Source organism: Tachysurus fulvidraco, chromosome 17 (genome assembly GCF_022655615.1).
Source record: "Tachysurus fulvidraco isolate hzauxx_2018 chromosome 17, HZAU_PFXX_2.0, whole genome shotgun sequence".
Lineage (NCBI taxonomy): Eukaryota > Metazoa > Chordata > Actinopteri > Siluriformes > Bagridae > Tachysurus > Tachysurus fulvidraco.
The window spans coordinates 20,499,256-20,522,161 of record NC_062534.1 but is presented as its reverse complement, the minus strand read 5'-3'; the positions used below and the strand labels follow the sequence as shown (position 1 = coordinate 20,522,161).

At 40.3% G+C, this 22,906-nt stretch overlaps 1 protein-coding gene across 2 annotated transcripts; it reads left to right on the top strand.

Moving 5' to 3' along the window:
• Window positions 1–4: 4 nt before the first annotated feature.
• On the top strand, window positions 5–13,444 carry csnk2a2b (casein kinase 2, alpha prime polypeptide b). Of its 2 annotated transcripts, XM_027135623.2 has the most exons (13): window positions 35–126; window positions 244–1,030; window positions 3,000–3,111; window positions 3,578–3,679; window positions 4,005–4,055; window positions 4,621–4,680; window positions 6,424–6,507; window positions 8,575–8,685; window positions 9,087–9,188; window positions 9,687–9,787; window positions 10,434–10,582; window positions 12,352–12,432; window positions 12,924–13,444. In XM_027135623.2, the coding sequence occupies exons 2-12, from the start codon at window positions 927–929 to the stop codon at window positions 12,426–12,428; spliced, it is 1,053 nt and encodes a 350-aa protein (XP_026991424.1). In that variant the 5' UTR covers window positions 35–126; window positions 244–926; the 3' UTR covers window positions 12,429–12,432; window positions 12,924–13,444. The 2 variants fall into 2 exon arrangements, with proteins under 2 accessions (XP_026991425.1, XP_026991424.1); XM_027135624.2 differs by lacking the exon at window positions 12,924–13,444 and adding an exon at window positions 12,599–12,891 and having other exon boundaries at window positions 5–1,030.
• The last annotated feature ends 9,462 nt before the right edge of the window (window positions 13,445–22,906 follow it).

Sequence of the window (22,906 nt, the reverse complement as noted above, 5' to 3'; positions counted from 1 at the left end):
TATATATATATATATATATACACACACACGCCGTAGCTGTATGGTAAAGGCCAGTAGGGGGGAGTCGGTTTCAAAAATCCCTCCAAAATCTTTATATAGGAGGGAGATCAGGAAGGGATTTTAGAGGTTTGTAACAATTTAGATCCTAATAACTGTTTTGGGAAGCGATTTTACTTCGTACAGCGTGAGACAGTAAGTTAATAAACGTCATTGATTTCTATCGCACCCCCTTTTTTCCTACAGCTGATGGACCGGTCCAATTATTCCGAAGCAGGGGGCTTGTTTTGCGCGAGCCAACTTCGTTACTTTGGATGTGTTCCGGTTGTCGTCCTTAGCAGTTAGCATTTAGCTATTAGCTATCCAATGTAAACAAGGTGTAAACCGAATGGAAACATTGCACACAGACGATATAAGCTTCGTGTTTGGTTTCGTCCTCACGTCAAACAAAACGACGATGTAATTCAGCTAAATAAACTGCCCGATAATTTAGAAATTGAAACTTTGCGTTTCTTATAAAAAACAAACAAAACAAATCCCGAGCGGTTTCTTCTTCGTTGGTGTGAGTACGGCTAAAGGAAATTAATAGGAGAAGTGGATTCATGAGATTTTCTCCATATCTGCCTAGTTGTGTTCATGATTTAAGCCTGCGATCTTTTTATTTTTGTCTCCACACCTCTTGGAAGACTAAACACTGTCTTTACATCATCCACATATCGTTATTGTGTCTTTTCTGTGGCTGCTTCTCAGTCTGGAATCTGCAGAGCAGGTGTGAAACTGAGATCCTGTTTTACAGCAGAAATATTAGGGAACACACACACACACACACACACTCAGGGAAGTCAGAAAAAGAGATGAAAACCCTGAGCTGAGTTCCCCAGAGCCTTGTGGATATCTGCTCTAACTGATAACTGCCTCTTTTGGACACGATGCCCGGTCCAGTGGCTGGAAGCACAGCTCGGGTTTATGCCGAAGTGAACACACTGAAGAGCAGAGAATACTGGGACTATGAAGCTCATGTACCAAACTGGAGGTGAGAATGAAACTCTGTGTCTCTCTCACCCTCTGTCTCTCTCTCTCACCCTCTGTCTCTCTCTCTCTCACCCTCTGTCTCTCTCTCTCTCACCCTCTGTCTCTCTCTCTCTCACCCTCTGTCTCTCTCTCTCACCCTCTGTCTCTCTCTCTCACCCTCTGTCTCTCTCTCTCACCCTCTGTCTCTCTCTCTCACCCTCTGTCTCTCTCACCCTCTGTGTCTCTCTCTCACCCTCTGTGTCTCTCTCTCACCCTCTGTGTCTCTCTCTCTCACCCTCTGTGTCTCTCTCTCTCCCTCTGTGTCTCTCTCTCTCACCCTCTGTGTCTCTCTCTCTCACCCTCTGTGTCTCTCTCTCTCTCTCTGTCTCTCTCTCTCTCTCTCTCTCTCTCTCACCCTCTGTCTCTCTCTCTCTCACCCTCTGTCTCTCTCTCTCTCTCACCCTCTGTCTCTCTCTCTCTCTCACCCTCTGTCTCTCTCTCTCTCTCACCCTCTGTCTCTCTCTCTCTCACCCTCTGTCTCTCTCTCTCTCTCACCCTCTGTCTCTCTCTCTCTCACTCACCCTCTGTCTCTCTCTCTCTCACTCACACTCTCTCTCTCTCTCTCTCTCACCCTCTGTCTCTCTCTCTCTCTCTCACCCTCTGTGTCTCTCTCTCTCTCACCCTCTGTGTCTCTCTCTCTCTCACCCTCTGTGTCTCTCTCTCTCTCACCCTCTGTGTCTCTCTCTCTCTCACCCTCTGTCTCTCTCTCTCTCTCTCACCTTCTGTCTCTCTCTCTCTCGCCTTCTGTCTCTCTTTCTCTCACACTCTGTCTCTCTCTCTTGCTCTCTGTCTCTCTGTCTCGCCCTCTGTCTTTCTCTCTCTCTCTCTCTCTCTCTCTCTTGCCTTCTGTCTCTCTCTCTTGCCGTCTGTCTCTCTCTCTCGCCTTCTGTCTCTCTTTCTCTCTCACACTCTGTCTCTCTCTTGCTCTCTCTCGCCTTCTGTCTCTCTTTCTCTCTCACACTCTGTCTCTCTCTCTTGCTCTCTCTCTCTCTCTCTCTCTCTCTCTCTCTCTCTCTCTCTCTCTCTTTCTCGCTCCCTTTCACTCTGTAGTTTTTGCATCTGTAAATTCACTGAAATGTTAATTAACTGGGATCCAGCCTGCTTATTTAACAGATGTGATCAATGCGAATTCGATGGATGACTGCATTCACTGTGCAATCACTAAAATATCAATACAAGCCCAGAAGCCCACCAAGCATGGCTTAGGGTTAGAAATGTAGAAAGAATGACTTGGACCAACAGAATAGTAGCTTTGACTCGGTTAGTGATGTTCAGTAATTCCAGCATGGCTGTGACATTTGACCCAGTACAGACTTTCAGACTGTCACATAAAAGTGCACATGTCCAGTTATGTGAGCTTTCATAGAAGAAAACAGAGTACATATTTATTTACATCTCACTGTATCCATGGAAGTGGATGGAAATACTTCTGGGACTAATCAATCCATTAAGGCAAAACTCAACCCTGAAATATATTAAATGTCTTTATATTAAAATATTTAGGACTGATTTTTAGATATCTGAGGTGAGGAGAAGATATATATTGAGGAGGTGAGGCAGCTGGACAGACTAAAGGACTAAAGCGCCGCTGCATCGCTCTCTTCAGGTAGAGAGGAAGCAAGAGATTAATGTCACTATCAACAGGAAATCAAAGTGTAAATTGACCCAGTGTGCATAAGTGTGTGGTTGTGTGTGTGGGTTTCATACAACACTGCGGAAAGCATAAGAAACCAGATTTATTGTTCGTCTTGGTAGCTGCCAATGGATTAAATTGAGATGGAAGCTTTCAGACTTTCAGTTTGATTCGGAGTAACCAGGATTTAGGTTTTTTTTTCCCTTAAAACCTGAAATCTGAGAATTTTACAGATTTGCTTGAAAGCAGGTTATTTGTTGCTCTTGCTGTATAATCGTCTCGACTCTCTCGCTCACAGCAACCAGGAGGACTATCAGCTGGTGCGAAAGTTGGGACGGGGGAAGTACAGCGAGGTGTTCGAGGCCGTTAATGTCAACAACAGCGAAAAAGTGGTGGTGAAGATCCTGAAGGTGATTTTACACTGAAGACCTGCGTGACATAGACATAACGTTCAACAGTTACGTGAAGGAGGGAACGAACTGAGCATGTGAAACTCCTCCAGTTATCAGAAAGCTTCATAGTGCTTCAGGAAAAATTCAACCAAAAATGATCATATACAGATTTTTTTTCTGATTCCAGCGACAGTTAAACTAAGAAGAATTTGCTGCACAGATTTATTTTTGTACTTCATTTGATTGGATTTGTATTTTTGTCACTAGGAAGCTGGCAAGTCTAATGTTACAGGTTTACAACTGTGGTTTCTGGGTGTGTTTAAAAGATAATAATAATAAATAAATCTTCTCTCTATATTGAAGTTGGAATCACTTTCATCCACAGCACATCACTTTATAATAATAATTATTATTATTATTATTAAGACTCACGAAGGAGGTCAAAAGACGTGCATGTCAGCATCTTGTATATTTTTGATCGCAGCCCGTCAAGAAGAAAAAGATCAAGCGAGAAATCAAAATCCTGGAGAACCTGAGAGGAGGAACAAACATCATCCGGCTCGTGGACACCGTAAAGGACCCAGTGGTATGTCAGAAAGCATCAGCAACACAATCCCAGTGTTTAAAAACAAACAAACAAACAAAAAAACAACCAGCAGAATTTATTTGATTGATTGATGATTAAAAGATGAAGCGACTCAGTTCTATGTAGATTAAGTCCTGATGTGGTACAGTGACAAATCCACACCACTGACTTCTCACTTTATCGAACATCCCCTTTAGAGTAAAATCACAATCTATGTGATTTTTTTTTTTTTTTCCTACTGTTTGTAATTTTAGTTTTTAACATTTTCCTGTTGATAAATTCCTGACAGTTCTTCTCTTTTCCTTCCCTGGGTCTCTCGCTGCAGTCTCGAACTCCAGCTCTCGTCTTCGAGTGCATCAATAACACTGATTTCAAGGTAGACACACCTGGTTCATATTGTACTGCATTGTGTGGGTTAGGGGTTCGAGGTAAACTTATAAGAGATCAGGTCCAGGATCTGGTCCAGCTTCACCTCCTGGACTTTTCGCTCTTTTTAATGGAAAAGCTTGATTTCGGTGTGGATGGCGATGTTTATGCAGAAAAGATTTTAGAGCGGTGGACAGGTTTTTGTAATTCTAACAGAAAGGAATTATATGTAATCAGAAATATCCACATACACTTGTCTAAGAGAGTGAAGAGTTTTAGTTATTATCCAGTGGTGGAAAAGTGCACAAAAAATCCAATGCTTTATCAATCTGAAGCAGAAGTGAGACAGTAATACACAAAGCTTTGCAGAGAAATATTCTACACAAATCTGCAGGTGTATCTGGAAAGAATATTCTAGATAAACGTTAACACACTTTCAGTACCTTCAGGTACAGTCCAGTTGATCTATCAAGCTGTTTATGGTTCAAAAACATCAAGCCGTCACTTTGTTTCTTTGACATTTGCAGAATACACAGAGTCTTTTACTTTGTGATCAGCTCTTTGTCTCTGTGTAGGAGCTGTACCAGAAGTTAACAGATTTTGATATCCGGTATTACATGTACGAACTACTAAAGGTAAGAAACATTAGCTGTTGTGGCTTTTTATCCTGATTTCCACTGCTTCTGTGTTTATTTATTTGTTTATTTATATATATATTGTGTGTGTGTGTGTGTGTGTGTGTGTGTGTGTGTGTGTGTGTCTGTCTGTATGTGTGTGTGTGTGTCTGTATGTGTGTGTGTGTGTGTCTGTATGTGTGTGTGTGTGTGTGTCTGTATGTGTGTGTGTCTGTGTGTGTGTGTGTCTGTGTGTGTCTGTGTGTGTGTGTGTCTGTGTGTGTCTGTGTGTGTCTGTGTGTGTCTGTGTGTGTGTGTGTCTGTGTGTGTCTGTGTGTGTGTGTGTGTGTGTGTGTGTCTGTATGTGTGTGTGTCTGTATGTGTGTGTGTGTGTCTGTATGTGTGTGTGTGTGTCTGTATGTGTGTGTGTGTGTCTGTATGTGTGTGTGTGTGTCTGTATGTGTGTGTGTGTGTCTGTATGTGTGTGTGTGTGTGTCTGTATGTGTGTGTGTGTGTGTCTGTATGTCTGTATGTGTGTGTCTGTATGTGTGTGTCTGTATGTGTGTGTCTGTATGTGTGTGTCTGTATGTGTGTGTCTGTATGTGTGTGTCTGTGTGTGTCTGTGTGTGTCTGTGTGTGTGTGTGTCTGTGTGTGTGTGTGTCTGTGTGTGTGTGTGTCTGTGTGTGTCTGTGTGTGTGTGTGTGTGTCTGTGTGTGTGTGTGTGTGTGTGTGTCTCTGTATGTGTGTGTGTGTCTGTATGTGTGTGTGTGTGTCTGTATGTGTGTGTGTGTGTGTCTGTATGTGTGTGTGTGTCTCTGTGTATGTGTGTGTGTGTCTCTGTATGTGTGTGTGTGTCTCTGTATGTGTGTGTGTGTCTCTGTATGTGTGTGTGTGTCTCTGTATGTGTGTGTGTGTCTCTATGTGTCTGTGTGTGTGTCTCTATGTGTCTGTGTGTGTGTCTCTATGTGTCTGTGTGTGTGTCTGTGTGTGTCTGTGTGTGTGTGTCTGTGTGTGTCTGTGTGTGTGTGTGTGTGTCTGTGTGTGTGTGTGTGTGTGTGTGTCTGTGTGTGTGTGTATGTATGTGTGCGTGTGTATCTCTGTGTGTGTGTATGTCTGTGTGTGTGTATGTCTGTGTGTGTGTATGTCTGTGTGTGTGTCTGTGTGTGTGTATCTCTGTGTGTGCGTGTCTGTGTGTGTGTGTGTGTGTATTTCTGTGTGTGTGTCTGTGTGTCTGTGTGTCTGTGTGTCTGTGTGTGTGTGTGTCTGTGTGTCTGTGTGTCTGTGTCTGTGTGTGTGTGTGTGTGTGTGTGTGTGTGTGTGTGTGTATGTCTGTGTGTGTCTGTATGTCTGTGTGTGTCTGTATGTCTGTGTGTGTCTGTATGTCTGTATGTGTGTGTGTGTGTCTGTATGTGTGTGTGTGTATGTGTGTGTATCTGTGTGTCTGTGTGTCTGTGTCTGTGTGTGTGTGTGTGTGTGTGTATGTCTGTGTGTGTGTGTATGTCTGTGTGTGTGTGTATGTCTGTGTGTGTCTGTATGTCTGTGTGTGTCTGTATGTCTGTGTGTGTCTGTATGTCTGTATGTGTGTGTGTGTGTCTGTATGTGTGTGTGTGTATGTGTGTGTATCTGTGTGTCTGTATGTCTGTGTGTCTGTATGTGTGTCTTTCTGCGTGTGCATGCGTCTATTTGCGCGTGTGTGCATCTGTCTGTGCGTGTGTGTGTGTGCGCGTGCGTCTGTCTGTCTGTGTGTGTCTGTGCATGTTTAGGCCCTGAACTACTGCCACAGTATGGGCATCATGCACCGTGACGTCAAGCCCCACAACGTCATGATCGATCATCAACTGAGGAAGGTTTGTTCTAAACTTGTCTCACGTTTGGGCTGAACACAAACAGTTTTGTACTGTTCAGGATGAAGGTTCAGGTTAAAGGTGCTGGTTGTTCACTTTGAATGTTTTACAGTCTAAAATATATTCAGTTTCTTTTCTAAAATCTGATTGGCTGAGCCATGTGGCAATAAAAGCTCATTTTATCTATAGCACAGTTGGTTGCTGTCTATAGCAGTGGTGCTTAGCATAAACAGGCTCAGGATTAGAAAGAAAGATATTTAGTTACAGTGTGGAAATCACATCTCACCATGGTCTATAAATATAAGGTATTATATTTAGGGGTTTTGAGCACCAATGTCATCTTAGACCTATATTGGAAAGTTCAGGAAAAGAACGCTGTCTGGCTCTAGGTCATGTTCATGTCTGTACAGTGGAGATCTGGGCCATTTCTTTTTAACTGCTGAAAAATAGTTGAGATCTGGACTATAGCATACCTAGAAGTACCATTATGCTAATTAGTAATCACTGTAAACTCTAAAATGCGTATATTTAAATTCAAAATATGTTAGTGACATTCACAATACATCATATGCAGCAGTGTTGGAATGCTGGACCACCATCACGTCTCAAACCAGCCTCAGCGACCCCCTACCCCTGCTCTCACCCGCCATCCCGTTTTCTATACAATGCAATAATAGTAATGAATATTCTCTTAACTAAAATTGCATTTTATTGCATTCACAGTACATAATACACCCATGTATATGCGTATGGTGGGCTGGAATTTACTTGTCTTGTGTCTGACTCATACATTTTTTTATGCCATCGGACAATGGTGCTTGCTCGCCTCTGCGTGACAGAAAACTCAATGCACTGTAAACAAACTGGTTGTTTTTTTTTAAAAGGTCATTTAAAACAATTATAAATGTTAACCTTCATTTTTCTGGTTTTATTAATAAAAATAATTTTTATGTACAATAAAAAGAAGAAAAATTCTAAGAATATTTTTTATAATTATTTTACGGACCCCCACAATTACTCAACGGAACACTAAGGGTCCGCATCCCCCAGGTTGAGGAACACTGATATACAGTACGTTTTTCGTTCTATTGGTATGGGATAATACCAATAGAATTTAAAGGTAAAAAAATAATAAAATGGAATTAGCCAAACAGAACAGAGGAAAAATAGACATCTAAAAAAAACAGCCTGTAAATACAATACAGTGACTGATGATATAAATATAATCTGACTGTATGATTAAAGTGCAAATATGTGCACAGTAACATTAATATTCAACTAGAAGTAAATTTACTTCTGGGCACGGTGGCTTACTGGTTAGCACGTTTGCCTCACACCTCCAGGGTTGGGGGTTCGATTCCCACCTCCGCCTTGTGTGTGTGGAGTTTGCATGTTCTCCCCGTGCCTTGGGGGTTTCCTCCGGGTACTCCGGTTTCCTCCCCCGGTCCAAAGACATGCATGGTAGGTTGATTGGCATCTCTGGAAAATTGTCCGTAGTGTGCGATTGCGTGAGTGAATGAGAGTGTGTGTGTGTGTGCCCTGCGATGGGTTGGCACTCCGTCCAGGGTGTATCCTGCCTTGATGCCTGATGACGCCTGAGATAGGCACAGGCTCCCCGTGACCCGAGAAGCGGTAGAAAATGAATGAATAGAAGTACATTTAAGTTGAACCTTAATTTGTTTTTGTTTAATGTTTGCGGGTTTGAAATTTTAACCAGCAAGTGTTGTGTTGAGTAACAGAATGGGATCTTAATTAGTCACCTCTGCACTGTAATATGTAAATAGGATAAACGTTTGAGTGACATTCGTTGTAATGGAAATAAATCAGATTTTCATTTAATCCAGAGCATCTTTGCTATTGGCAATTTAGTCACATTAATTGATCCGTTCTCAGAAATGCACTAGACAGACTTTAGTTTTTATTGTTGCATCTCTACACATCTGTATTTCTGCTCAATTTTATTTTTAGTTCCTTCTGCAGTGACTAATTCATTTACTATCAAATATCATGGCACTTATCAGCCACCAGGTGGCAGTGTGAGTGATGGATTTGTGTGGTGTGTGTGTGTAGCTGAGGCTGATAGATTGGGGTCTGGCTGAGTTCTATCACCCTGCGCAGGAGTACAATGTCCGAGTGGCATCTCGCTATTTCAAGGGTCCTGAGCTGCTGGTGGATTACCAGGTAAGACATTACCTCAAACTTTACATCTTAATGATTGATTTACTTATTAATCATGAAAGTGAAAAAGTGAAAGTGACGTGACATACAGCTAAGTACGTTGACCCACACTCAGAATTCGTTCTCTGCATTTGACCCATCCAAAGTGCACACACACAGCAGTGAACACACACCCGGAGCAGTGGGCAGCCATTTATGATGCGGTGCCCGGGGTGTTCGGTGCCTTGCTAAAGGGCACCTCAGTAACTCTAGACTCTAACCCACAACCTTAGGATTACGAGTCAGACTCTCTAACCATTAGGCCATGACTTGCCATTATGACTATTATTATGACTATTATTGCTTTCCAGCCATTACATATCAATAATAAGAGGTACTGAAGTTTGCCATTGTGTTTTGTACAGTTGTATGACTACAGTCTGGACATGTGGAGTCTGGGCTGCATGCTGGCCAGTATGATCTTCAGGAAAGAGCCTTTCTTCCACGGCCAGGACAACTACGATCAGGTGTGACGGGCGGAAAAAAGGATTGAAGGAACGAATGAATGAAAGTCTTTTGAATTCAAAGAGCAGTGTTCATTTTATCAGTTATCCAAATAGTGGACAAAATTATTGCTGAACGCAGTATTTAAATGGTGAGAAATTTGAGCTACTTGAGAAAGCATATATAATTTATACGACATTTGTTTAAGTTCGCCGTTCAGTGCATCGTCGTTCTCGCTTTAAGTTAATATGAAGTACGAGTAATAATAAAAACACGTTTTCACAACTGCATTATTTTTTTTAATGAAATAAACACAGTACCTGCAAGTGGGCAGAACCTTTGAACGCTATTTGAGATCTCCCATTGCTACATGCGCTCTTGCATGTTTATTTATTTGACTTTTAATCAGTGTAAAACCATACAATCCTCTTTAAACGTGATCTACATTAACATCTGGATTCCAGCTGTTTATGCATGGTCCACAATAGATAATGTGATTTTTAAACATTTTTTTTTTGCAGTTGGTGCGGATTGCTAAAGTCCTCGGAACCGACGAGCTATTCAGCTACCTGCGCAAATACCACATTGAACTGGACCCACGCTTTAAGGACCTGCTTGGGCAGTGAGTACCAACAGGAGGCGCTTGTGCCACACAGCCAGGTTTATGCCTGTGTGTTATTGCCACAGGGTCAGAGGAAGACACTTATTCATGCTGTGTCATCCAAACAGTTATCGGAATTATTTTTAGCGGCGCCCGGATTGAATACTGTAAGCATTAGTTTGCTATCCTTTTTGTTTTTCTTATTGTTTAGTATTTTTATTTCTTTTCTTGACACATCTCCGGTTCCAAAGTGCTGGCACTGGGAACTCCTTCTAAAAATGCTACCTGTCGTCACCATACGATCTGACATACGATTCCCTGTTACGATAGAAATAATTAGCAAAGTATTAGAACAGGCACATTAATATAAAAATGTACTTATTTTATCTAGAACGTTCTGATCAGATGGGATATTTCAGCACTGCATGGTATGAAATGAAAGTTTTAAATTGCTAAGCAGAAAATCTAAAATCTTTTGGGAATCTTTAAGTACTTTACTGATGGTTAGTTGGTTACATTTTGAGTGCGTCATTATTTAATTACATTGGACCTGAATTACATACTTAGTTGAGTTCTACTGGTGTCTGTGACTAGTGGAAAGCATGTGACTAGTGTATGTTGTGTGGAGTGTAAGCTGCTGATTGCTTCTTCTGTGTCTGTGCTGCAGGCAGACGAGGAAGTGCTGGGAGCAGTTTGTGCAGGCAGAGAATCAGCACCTGGTGAGTCCAGAGGCTTTGGACCTGCTGGATAAACTACTGCGCTACGACCACCAGCAGAGACTCACTGCCACCGAAGCCATGGAGCACCCCTACTTCTGTGAGCTTTACGTCCTTTACTGTGTGGTGTTATTGAGTGGCCGAGTGAGAGACTGACTGACTTAGTGTCTGACTGACTTAGTGAGCGACTGACTGACTGACTTAGTGAGCGACTGACTGACTGACTTAGTGAGCGACTGACTGACTGACTTAGTGAGCGACTGACTGACTGACTTAGTGAGCGACTGACTGACTGACTTAGTGAGCGACTGACTGACTGACTTAGTGAGCGACTGACTGACTGACTTAGTGAGCGACTGACTGACTGACTTAGTGAGCGACTGACCAAGGGACTGTCTGACTGACTGACTGACTTGGTGAGCGACGGACTGAATTGGTGAGCGACGGACTGACTTGGTGAGTGAGCGACGGACTGACTTGGTGAGTGAGCGACGGACTGACTTGGTGAGTGAGCGACGGACTGACTTGGTGAGTGAGCGACGGACTGACTTGGTGAGTGAGCGACGGACTGACTTGGTGAGTGAGCGACGGACTGACTTGGTGAGTGAGCGACGGACTGACTTGGTGAGTGAGCGACGGACTGACTTGGTGAGTGAGCGACGGACTGACAGTGAGGTGAGTGACGGACTGACAGTGAGGTGAGTGACTGACTGTCTGACTTGGTGAGTGACTGACTTGGTGAGTGACTGACCAAGTGACTGTCTGACTGACTGACTGACTGACTTAGTGAGTGACTGACTGACAGTGAGGTGAGTGACTGACTGACAGTGAGGTGAGTGACTGACTGACAGTGAGGTGAGTGACTGACTGACTGACTTAGTGAGTGACTGACTGACAGTGAGTGAGTGACTGACTGACTGACTGACTGACTTAGTGAGTGACTGACTGACTGACAGTGAGTGAGTGACTGACTGACTGACTTAGTGAGTGACTGACTGACAGTGAGTGAGTGAGTGAGTGACTGACTGACTGACTTAGTGAGTGACTGACTGACAGTGAGTGAGTGAGTGACTGACTGACAGTGAGTGAGTGACTGACTGACTGACTTAGTGAGTGACTGACTTAGTGAGTGACTGACTGACTGACTAACCAAGTAACTGACTGACTGACTGACTTGGTGACTGACTGACTGACTGAATTACTGAGTATGAGCGTAAGCATAGTTTTTCTTCATCCAATCCTGACTACCAGCTGAATTAATCATCCCAGAGATTAATCAGATGTTGTATGGTGTATAACAGATAAAACGACGAAGCCCCATAATTCCCAGGCTCTGATCAGGATTTTATAAAGCTAACTGTATTTCTGGCTGTTAGCTGTATGTGTTGTGTTGTTTGTGTGAGATAATGACGCACTGTACAATCAGTACAGTTAAAAGGTTATTTAGAACCTTGAACTGAAACCAGTTTATTTAAGTGACTTCTTTGTCTTTGTGACACCTGTATAATAATTACATAACAGTCCAGACATTACATTTGTAACAGTTTTTTTTTCTCCTGATCGTTGCAGAAAATAAATGCATGATTTTGCAATAACAATTAATATCTCTATCAGTGTATCTATATAGCAGCTATTTCTGTTTACTGATCTGTATTTTTATTTGTATAATATTTTGAAATAGAATATTAACTTTAATGCCCCAGTCTCCCTACACTGTACTTTTACTGTCTACATGTTTACTCCATACAGGTGCATGAATTTTTAGCTCTCTGTTTTATTGCTTACATCAGACAACAATCTGTAGACAGAAAAAAAAGGTTACGAGGGACGACTTCAGCACTGATTCGTACTGTTCTGCTTCCTGTTTAGACCCAGTGCTGAAGGAACAGTCTCTTACCAACGTGAATAACACTGTAGGATCAGAAGGATCCAATGCAGCTCGGTGAACAGGTATCTCATTACCTTTTGAATTAAAATGTTCCTCTTAGTGTGTGTTTGTTCATCTGACACACACAAACACACACTCACTGTCGAGTGCTTGATACTTTAGTTTTAGGTCTCACCTTAAATCTTTTTTCATAATTATTTTTCATATATTTTTTGTTTACTATTTTAGGCTCCACCTCCCAACATTCACAGAAATTGGGACGTTATGCTGATATGAAACAACGATTATAGTCATGCTTTTATTTGTTCATATTATAGACAGTTAACTTCCTGGCTGATTGTTTTGATTATGAAAAGTTATGGAAATTAGATTTTCCGAAAGGATTTTTCTTTAACATAAGGTTAGAGCGGAAAGCACAGGGTTTGATCTGTTTGTCCGGTTAATCTTGGATTTGTTTTTGTTTTTTTCAGTTTTATGAATCTGTTATTTATTTATTTGTTTGTTTGTTTGTTTAATTATTTTATTTAAAAATTGGTTGTTGTTTTTTTTCCAGATTTTCAGAAAGCTGAAAAATAACTTGTTACCTCAGTTTACCCTTCGTGGCAGAAACCTCTCAATGTGTACAGCTGAAGATGGGCAAAAGCAGTATTGACCAGTTTACACCTTTCTCACACACACACACACACACTTACACACACACAAGCGCAACATTGTTCCTCTCCGTTTCAGTGAAGGTCGATCTGTCCCCTGTACCTCCATAGGCGCTGAAGACATTTTAGTTGGGAGATGAAGATGCCTCCTGTTTTATTGATAGGTGAGGAGAGTTGTTGGAGGAATAAGGCCAGTCTCTGCCCCCTCGTACCGTGACCCTGCCTTTGTTTACCTTGCCGTGAAGAGTGAAGCACAGATACCCCGCCCTCACTGTTCTCCTCACCGGTCTGTCTGTGTGTTCAGTATTCAGACCCCAGTGTGGTGTCTTATGCACCACCACACCGATGACGTGGCATATTGGACCTCATTTCTCTCTGCTCTAGCTAGAAAAGTATTAATGACAATAAATGACTTTTATTTAAACTGTTGTGTTGAGTGAGTTTGAATTGTGTCATTGGTTAGGATTGGTGGATTGATAAAGGGGAAAAAAAACAAATGTGTCCATTGGTTACACAGGAGTGAATTGTCTACCATTAACACAGTTTTTCTTCAGCTCACTTTATTTGAGCTTGAATTATCTGAATAAAATCAACCACTGAGCTCACACCTTGAGCTCAAACCCACAACACTGGTGTTCTGCAGTAGACACATTCGAATTGCACTATTTTTTCCCATATGTTTTAATGTCCTAAATTACTTCCCATCAGGATAGTTTAGCAGAAAATATGAAGATACATGAGTGATTTTATTGCTTATATATTTGTCAATTATATGAATTTTTCTTTTAGCTTTTTATATAAATTATGCATTTTTCTATATATTTTTTTCAAACATGACCGACGACATCATTATTTTTTGTTGTATATTTATAATAAATGTGTGTGTGTGTGTGTGTGTGTGTGTGTGTGTGTGTATATATATATATATATATATATATATATATATATATATATATATATATATATATATATAGTGTGTGTGTGTGTGTGTGTGTGTGTGTATATATATATAATTTTATTTATTTTTGGACAAGGGACATTGTTAGTATTTATTTATTTATTTATTTAAAGAAACCCGGACCACTGACTAATGTCCAAAGTTTTCTACAAAGCAAGTCAGGAGTCAAGAAGCTTCTGTCATTTCATCCATATATTACTTATGTAGTACACAGTAAAATGAGTGTTTCTCTGGGATCATGGTGCTACATAACGACACAGAGCTAAGGACACTAGAGGAAAAATACACAAAATACAATAGAGCACCGACCGGTGTGTATTCTGTATATTATACAGTTCAATGTCCAAAAATGGAGGATTTTGAACAAAGGTTTCATCTAAACATATATACACAGCAGTTAAATGAGGTATTGAAATGTGGTGTACAAGACAGTTCAGTGCAGTTCACACAGGTGTGTGTGTGTGTGTGTGTGTGTGTGTGTGTGTGTGTGTTCGGGTTCAGTTCTGATTGTTGAGGAGTCTTGTGGGAAGAATCTCTTGCACAGACTATTTGTGAGGGCCTGAGATTATAAGCCTTATTTTAACATAATTGTGTGTGGTGTGATTTATTTATTTATCATGTATTTTTTTTTTACTTTCTTTCTTTCTTTCTTTACAAGTTTTTAAAATTTTTTTTGTAATTATTAGACATGATCTCTTAAGTAACATAACTCTTATGATAATTATAATCTCTTGAATAACTAATTCCCGGGTCATTTTTAACCGCTGGATTATATTTGCAATGTGATCCTCAGTGTAAATTGGTTTGGTGCTGTGTCAATGCCTCTATGACCCCTGTCATAATGCACCTTTTGTTCCTCAGTGAAAGGCAACCGTCACAAATATCACTGTAGTGACCCGTCCATTGAAGATCTCGACATAGAGTGGCACGGGGAGAAACTCTATACCCCAAACTCCACCCTTAAACATGTTGCATGGGTTAGCGTGTCCTGTTTCTGACGTCAAACTCTACATCATAACGTCACCTGGTTCTGGCTCACATACAAACAACGGCCATGTTTTCAGCCTTGGAAGGTTTGTTACAACAAAGTATCTTAACTTTTTCTGGATAATTTCTATGAATATATCGCCCACGGAAGTTTAGATAAAATCTAATATACTACAAATTCTTTAATTCAGGCTTCATTCAACTTTCATTCAGGCTCATATTAACCCTCACTGTAGAGTGGGACATGACGAAGACATTCGATGCTCAACATGGACACAATAAAACAGGAGCAAATTCCAATTTTTAGTCAATGACAAAAAAAATAATAAACTAGTCATGGATCAGTTTTACTTGCCTGGACAGTACAGATCTCCAGTACTCAGTAATTCAGCAGCCATATAAACAATATACATTAAATACATAAATTATACATGGTTTATTCCTGTATATTAGACATACTTATGTATATAAAACTTACTGCTGAATAACTCGGTGTATATTAAAAGCTATTAATTAATTAATTAATTGATTGATTAATATTCTAATTCAGTTTTATATGTATAGTCTAGATTCTGGAAAAAGCCCACACCAGATTCAGCATCGAGTCAGCAGGCTTTTGTTGTGTCACCGCTTCAAGATTAGTTTCTTGTGTGACACAGACATCCGAGCTCACGCTTCCTGTCTCAGGCAACATCTTTCTCATCAAAGTTTCAGTGATGGTGATGTTGGAGCACAAGCAGACGGTGTTTGGTCACCAGTGAATGCAATTCTGTCTGGCCCTGAAACTGTGTTTACCCCACACAGAGTAAAAAAAAAAACACACCACGTCATAAACAGTCCTCAGTTATACTCCAGCTGCAAAACCTTCACTGATGCAAACAAACATGCTGTGAGAACTGCTAGATGCTTTGTGTTATGTGTTAGTGTAGACCACAGGTTTTTGCTCCGAATGTGTTTTGTCGTTTGACAAGGCAACCCGTCATCTGAATTAAGTGTGAAGTTTTGGTTTGCTGTTTGAATGTGTGGGATCATTTTAGTTCACCATGTTAGAAAATCGTCAGTGTAAATTCATTATTCATTTATTTTCTAGCTGTGCGATCTTCTGGAGGCCAGATCCAGGAAGTCTGAGAGCTAAAACAGTTGGATTTTATTGATCATTAGACAAAAGCAGTGGAACATCCACATATTTTTGTTGACAGTCTGATTATGATGTCTTCTGTTTCGCTTCTTTTCATCAGGTCACCGGATTTGTTCCACCACATAAAGACAGTGTGGTTAAAAAAGATTTCCTTTTTTTTTTTAAGTTCTATACGCACCTATCATATGTGTTAACAAAAATACAAATAATGCCAAAAATCCCAAAATAAGACTTTATGAGAATGAGAATTTTAAGTTTGAGTTAAAACCACTTTATTATAGCACGTCACTTCAAAAGACATTATGAGGAAACAGGTATTTTTAGTCTGTTATTTTAATTAGTTATTTAAAATCCTCTCTGCTAATTACAAGGCTTTATAATGCTGACGTTTAGCTTGCAGCAGTGTGAGTATCAGTTCTGTAACACTAACCAGCTCTCAGGCATCCATTACATCTTTAAAAGAGGAAACAAAGGAGCCCAGACTTGTAACACACACACACACACACACACACACACACACACACACACACACACACACACACACACACACACACACAAACTAAGAGTCATGTCTCTGTGAGGTTTAGCAGTTGTCCAGATCATTCTGACTATTTTAATTCTATAATCTAGAGGACCAAAAAAATAATGTGAAATAAAAACAAACCCAGTTATGAGACCTAGCTATGTTTAATTTTCATATCTTCTGAAGAATGTTTCTTTTAACACACACAGGGCTTTTTGGGAATCAGGGAATTTGACATGGGTGATGGGGTACAAGCCACAATGCACATCAAATAAAGAACCCCAGTCCAAATGATGTCTAATCTTGCAAAGGTATGATCACACAGACTGGATATGTTTGCTTTCTCTTCTTCTTCTGAGCTCAAATCGAAATCGGTCAAATGGCTTCAATGCTGATCAGATGACCACCCAAACAAAAGTGAAGGACGTGTCGTCACCGTATCACTCCAGGTCATCTAGGAGGGCGGCTTCAGACTCAAATAAAAGAAGCACCTCCATGAGGTTACTGCAGGGCTGCTGGGTGTAATGACTGCAGGGATCTGCAGAAACCACTGGCTTAACTCACTTTCTTTATGTTGTTGGTTCGTCTACGACGCAGGAAGCCCGGAAGGCAGCGTTTCTCTGAGGGAGAACTTGGTGCAGTTAAACCAGCAGTCTGCTTCCTGTAAACCAGAGAAAAAGACAATCAGATAGATATAACAAATATCTGAAATAAAACATCTCACTCTGTGGCCATTTAATGCTCCATATATCTGTCTCTTTATATGTTTGTGTATTGGGATTCAAACCCAAAGTGGGTGTGGCCTAATTGGTCTAACTTAGGGATTTTCTTTAAACCTTTAATCATGTATTTAATTTTGTTTCCATCTTATCTGTAACACCATGAAACCCTGACCAGAGTAAATATATCATGTCAATGAATATAATCTTTATATCTCCTAAAACTTTATATATATTGCACCCACACGAAAAGAAAAAGGTCTCATGAAATAAGATGTCTTAATAAAAGACTCAAGTCAGGATTTAGTTTCATTCAAATTGTGTAAAAAAAACTCATAGTGGCTTTAGGCATCCTATTTGTTTGCTTTGAGCTTAACTAAGGTTATGTTTGTTTTCTATTGTTCTTGTTATAGATGCCATACTCGCTAGACTATCTTGCTGGATTGCTTGCTTTTGTGTAGCTATAAGATAAGATAAAATACCTTTATTCATCCCACAATGGAGAAATTTCACAAGCTACTGTATGCTTTAGAGAGTGAGCGTGCTCTTCTGAACGAATTTCTTTCTCCCCTTAGGCACTTTTCACAATGCAAACAGCAAGGCAGACAAAACTGGGATTTGGTTTTGGATTTGTTACTGTGAGTCTGATCTTTTGAGATGTTAAAGTAAATGAATCACCTCCTTAGGTCCAATAAACACCTCTAGGAAAGTGAAAAGTAAATCTCAAATCTCAATTCAGAAGAAGAAGAATTAAAAACACACTTCAACTCTCTTTAGATGCAGTCCGAATGAGGCCCGGTTCCCTGCACTTTCCTGTCAAAGTACTTTACCATTAATGACAGAATATCCCAGTGGCTTTCCCAGTCAGAAACTCACTGCATGAACCAAGTAGTAAAAACCTCCTTCTAAGCTGAAGGCAATACCCATTTAACCGGGTGTCCATTGGGCCACCAAAGCCAAAAGACCTTTAAATCCATGTTGCCAACATTGACATCAATGCCATCTTGGGGTCTATGACTGTTTTAAAATGCGCCATTTTCTTAAGCCTGTGCTGGAATGATACTAATAGGTTTGTAATGAAATAGTCCCTCTTCCTACATTGAATCAACTTTGTTATTCTAGTGTCACAATAGATCCAATAAGACCAACATCAGTTTACTACTTCTCTAGGTTCTTGACCCAGGTTCTGGACACTTGGAGGTAAAACCTCACCTTGCGGATGCAGCTGCTGCGGCTGCTTCCCTGCGTCGCACTTGTCGCATGAGCCTTAACATGTGACAGATCTGCCGCAGGGTCATATTTGGTGTGTGGCGGGCGAGAGTCGGTGGTGGTGCCCCCCGGGGTCCATGATTCGTCAACAGGGACATGTATCCTCCACCAGGTCCCCTACCAAAGAAGCCATAGCAGGAGGCGCACTGTGGCAAAGACATGCAGAAAATTAATTGCAAATGTCTTGTAGAGCTCCGCTACAAGACATGCTAAATGCATTATCTACAACCTGGGAAACTAAAACTCTTATTCACACCCACACACACACACACACACACACACACACACACACACACACACACACACACACACACACACACACACACACACACACACACACACACACACACACACACACACACACACACACACACACACACACATATAACAGCAAGCAGCTTGTCCAATGCGTGTTAATGTTGTCTATTAATGTGCCCTGTCCTTGTCTGGTTAGGATGTGGTAGCCTAGTGGTTAAGGCGTTGGGCTACCAATTGGAAGGTTATGAGTTAGATTCCTACGTTCACCAAGCTGCCACTGCTGGGCCCCTAAGCAAGGCCCTTAACTTTCAATTGCTCAGTTGTATAAAAAAATTAGATAAAATGTAAGTCCCTCTGGATAATGGTGTCTGCTGTAAATGTCCCAAAATGAGACTTAAACAAGTTAAAAGTCTAAAATTTACAGCATTTAGCAGACACCCTTATCCAGAGTGACTTGCAACTTAGGGTTAAGGGCCTTGCTCAGGGGCCCAGCAGTGGCAGCTTGGTGGACCTGGGGTTCGAACCCATGACCTTCCGATCAGTAACCCAACAGATGAAAATATGATATATATTTATATATATTATATATATAAGAAAAGCACATAAATAAAACTATAACACATTATAAATCTATGAAAATGATTGAAAATCATGAAAACATATAACAAAATCAGAAAATTCCTAGAAATGACAAATTTATTATTATTATTATACTTTAGTATTATATGCATATTATATAGTAATTTAGACCCAGTGTTTAAATAAAGTTTAACAGAAGCTACAGTAATAACAGCACGTTAATAAAAGAAACAGTAAACAGTACAACAGTGTCGAATTCTCTGTGCACTCACCGGGACTACAGTGGCCATTGAACGACTCTCTGATCTCAGAAATGATGCTCTTTTGTTAGTTTCGTGCAGCTTCTGCTCACTTTTTACCCAGAATGACACCCTTCCATCCATAGCGCACTTACACCTCTCAACATCCATCCACTCTAGACCAATCAGAGCCAGGCTCCACCTCCTGTGCTGACATCACCATTTGACTTCACTATCTCATCCTTGGCCACACCCAACACACGATGGTGTCAATTATTAAAGATCCTGCATTCTGTTAATTATTAAAGCTCCTTTTGTCCCCTGTGGGTAAATTTAGATGCCCGCAGGTGGATAACAAAGCAGGCTTCTAGGAAGCTGAAATGGATGACAGACTTTGTCTGGAATAAATTAAGTGCACAATGTTGTCTTACTCAAGCTTGACCAGCAATGAGGTTGACATAACCAACAGGACAGAGCTGGATACAGTTGGCCTGAATCGGTTTGTGACGTGAACACACTGTCACTATACCAAATAACTGCTTCCTTTATTTAGAATAATGCAGATTCTCCTGATAGAGGAATCGAACCCCTGACCCTGGTGGTGTTAGGCAAACGTGCTAACCACTAAGCCACCGTGCCTCCCTGTGGTACAATTTAATCAATTTAATTAACAAAAAAGGTTCAGAGCTAGATACCAGTCGCTTGTGTTGAAATATCAGGATTGCTAGAGAGCCAATAATGTGTCCTTTAATAAGGCCAAATGATTCTCTGACCTTGGAATAGATTTACTCTCCTATATAAGTTGATTGGAAGAAAGTGTCTGCCAAAAAAGAAATTTAAATAAACGTATAAAACTTGTTTTATGATTAGTGCAGTGTTTCTACACAAGTTGGAAATAATGGAGTGTCAAAGATAATGGCATCAAAAATCATAGTAACCACCACCATGTATTTATTTATTCATTCATTGTCTCAAATTTTCTAGTACAGGAGCTCCTGTACTAGAAAAAAAATCCTTGTATGTGAAAACATACTTAGCAATAAAGACCTTTCTGATTCTGATTCTGAAATGTGTAGTTTAAGGCACATATTTGGTAATTAGACTGTTACTTACTCACTTTCATCCTGTTCTGTTGATGCTTTCTGTTGATCTGTAACTCATACATTCACACCTAAAGGCAAATATTGGGGATGTGAGATGTGGTAACATAATGGTTAAAGTGTTGAAGATCTGATTGAAAGGTCATGAGTTTGAATCCCAGGTCCACCAAGGGGACGCTGCTGGGGCCCCTATGCAAGGCCCTTAACCCCTATATTGCACAGTTGTATAAATTGAAATAAAAATATGTCACACTGTGACATATAGCAGGGAGCCTGCTAAAGGGCATAAATGTAAATAATTTTGCTGATCTACCTACTGACATGTTTTTGTGAGATGGGAGGAAATCTGATTGCTGGTCTATATTTAGCCTCCACTGAATAAAAGCACCTGCCAAATAAATAAACCTGAATGGCAGGGATTTGCAGAAGCATGACTACAGCTTGAACCTTGTTGGTGTAGTGGGTTTTGTCGAGGTCTTAATAGTGCTACCAAAAGCCTATCTATAAAGCAGTGAATACATGACCAGGTGTGTGGAAAGAAACCCCCCCATTGCTCATTCCAGAACAACAATGATCTGTTAGCTGTATCAACACATGTATGGTCAAACCCAAATCAAGCCTTAACTAAGCAGGCCCCACCTAGTTTAGTTAAATACCAAACCAAGCATGTTCTAGCAGACAGGATTTACTAGCTTCTCTTTCGAATATACTGTGCTAAAAAAAAAAGGTGAAACAATAAACACACTTTACTGTGCATTAGGTTGTAAATCTAAAAATCGACAAACAAGATAAACAGGATAACGTACCACAATCGTGCGCAAGTGCAATTGTCAATCATTCTCTTGTTTTGTACACAGGTGTGTTTGTGCACGAACCAGAATTTTAGGTACACCTTGATCAAAAATTTGTGGAAAAAAAAGGGTACTCGAAAAAGGTTTTATGTTTCACGTACATCTTTTGTATTTTTTAATACATATCTGCTATCTTTGTACATGACTTAAAATTAATAGGTTTTTTTTCTGGTGGTTTAGTTTTAAAAACTACATTTAGCTGATGAGATGATGGGATCTGTGTAAATGTAAATTTGTAGAAATGTAAATGTTTATGTTTCTTAATAATTGTTCATTTTAATTTGTCTGAGTACATATTTATTACAACCTTTGGGTTTTATTTTCCTTATTTTTCCTTATTGTGTTCAACTATGACAACAGTTATAATTTAATGATTTAAATAAACATATCCCATCAATTTTACTGTATACAAAGTAAAATGTATTTGAATCGCCACAAAACTGAGACCTTCCTCTTTACGGCAGTGTGAAAACAAAACGTGGTGCTGGGTCGGAGCTGACTCATGGTAGCAGGTCACATTTTCATCACACGCCTTAAAACTGGAGTGTAGGTCACAAGATGGTTTGTATGTAGACATAAGTACAACTATACAACCGGAGGATCTCTAACAATCATTCTCTTTACACTTAAATTAGTTCCCTCCTCCCTTCTAAATTGAACACATATGAATAGTAAGAATTTATCTTGTATTATGTATTTTGCCTATATATGCCTTTACACTGCTAGAAAAGAACAAAACTGGTCAAACCAGACAATAAGCAAGATCATAAGCAAGCTCGGGCAGTCGTGGCCTAATGGTTAGAGAGTCTGACTCGTAACCCGAAGGTTGTGGGTTCGAGTCTCGGGCTGGCCATGATTGAGGTGCGTTTGAGCAAGGCACTGAACCCCCTAACTGCTCCCCGGGTGCCGCAGCATAAATGGCTGCCCACTGCTCCGTGTGTGTGTGCACTTTGGATGGGTTAAGAGAACAAATTCTGAGTATGGGTCACCGTACTTAGCTGTATGTCACTTCTCATAACACATCATGCTAGCATTTATTCATATTTTCAAAATTTAGATTTTTAATATTTCCTTTTAAGCCCATACACCTCTCCTACAACCTTAAATCCATTTCTGCTAACCAGTTAAAAAAAGTGTTTATTTCCCCAGTAGATTCATTAACACATACAGCAATTAACTACGAATGGGTTCTTAGTAATGGATTTAACTAAAAACATTAAATCTATATCATATGCAAAATTTGTTCAGAATAAGAAGACTCTTGC

Bases quoted from the DNA above. Each gene is read 5' to 3' on its own strand.
- csnk2a2b (XM_027135623.2), top strand. From the start codon at position 927: ATGCCCGGTCCAGTGGCTGGAAGCACAGCTCGGGTTTATGCCGAAGTG. The intron at 6,508-8,574 runs GTTTGTTCTAAA...GTGTGTGTGTAG, and splicing joins TCGATCATCAACTGAGGAAG to CTGAGGCTGATAGATTGGGG. The intron at 10,583-12,351 runs GTGAGCTTTACG...CTTCCTGTTTAG, and splicing joins CATGGAGCACCCCTACTTCT to ACCCAGTGCTGAAGGAACAG.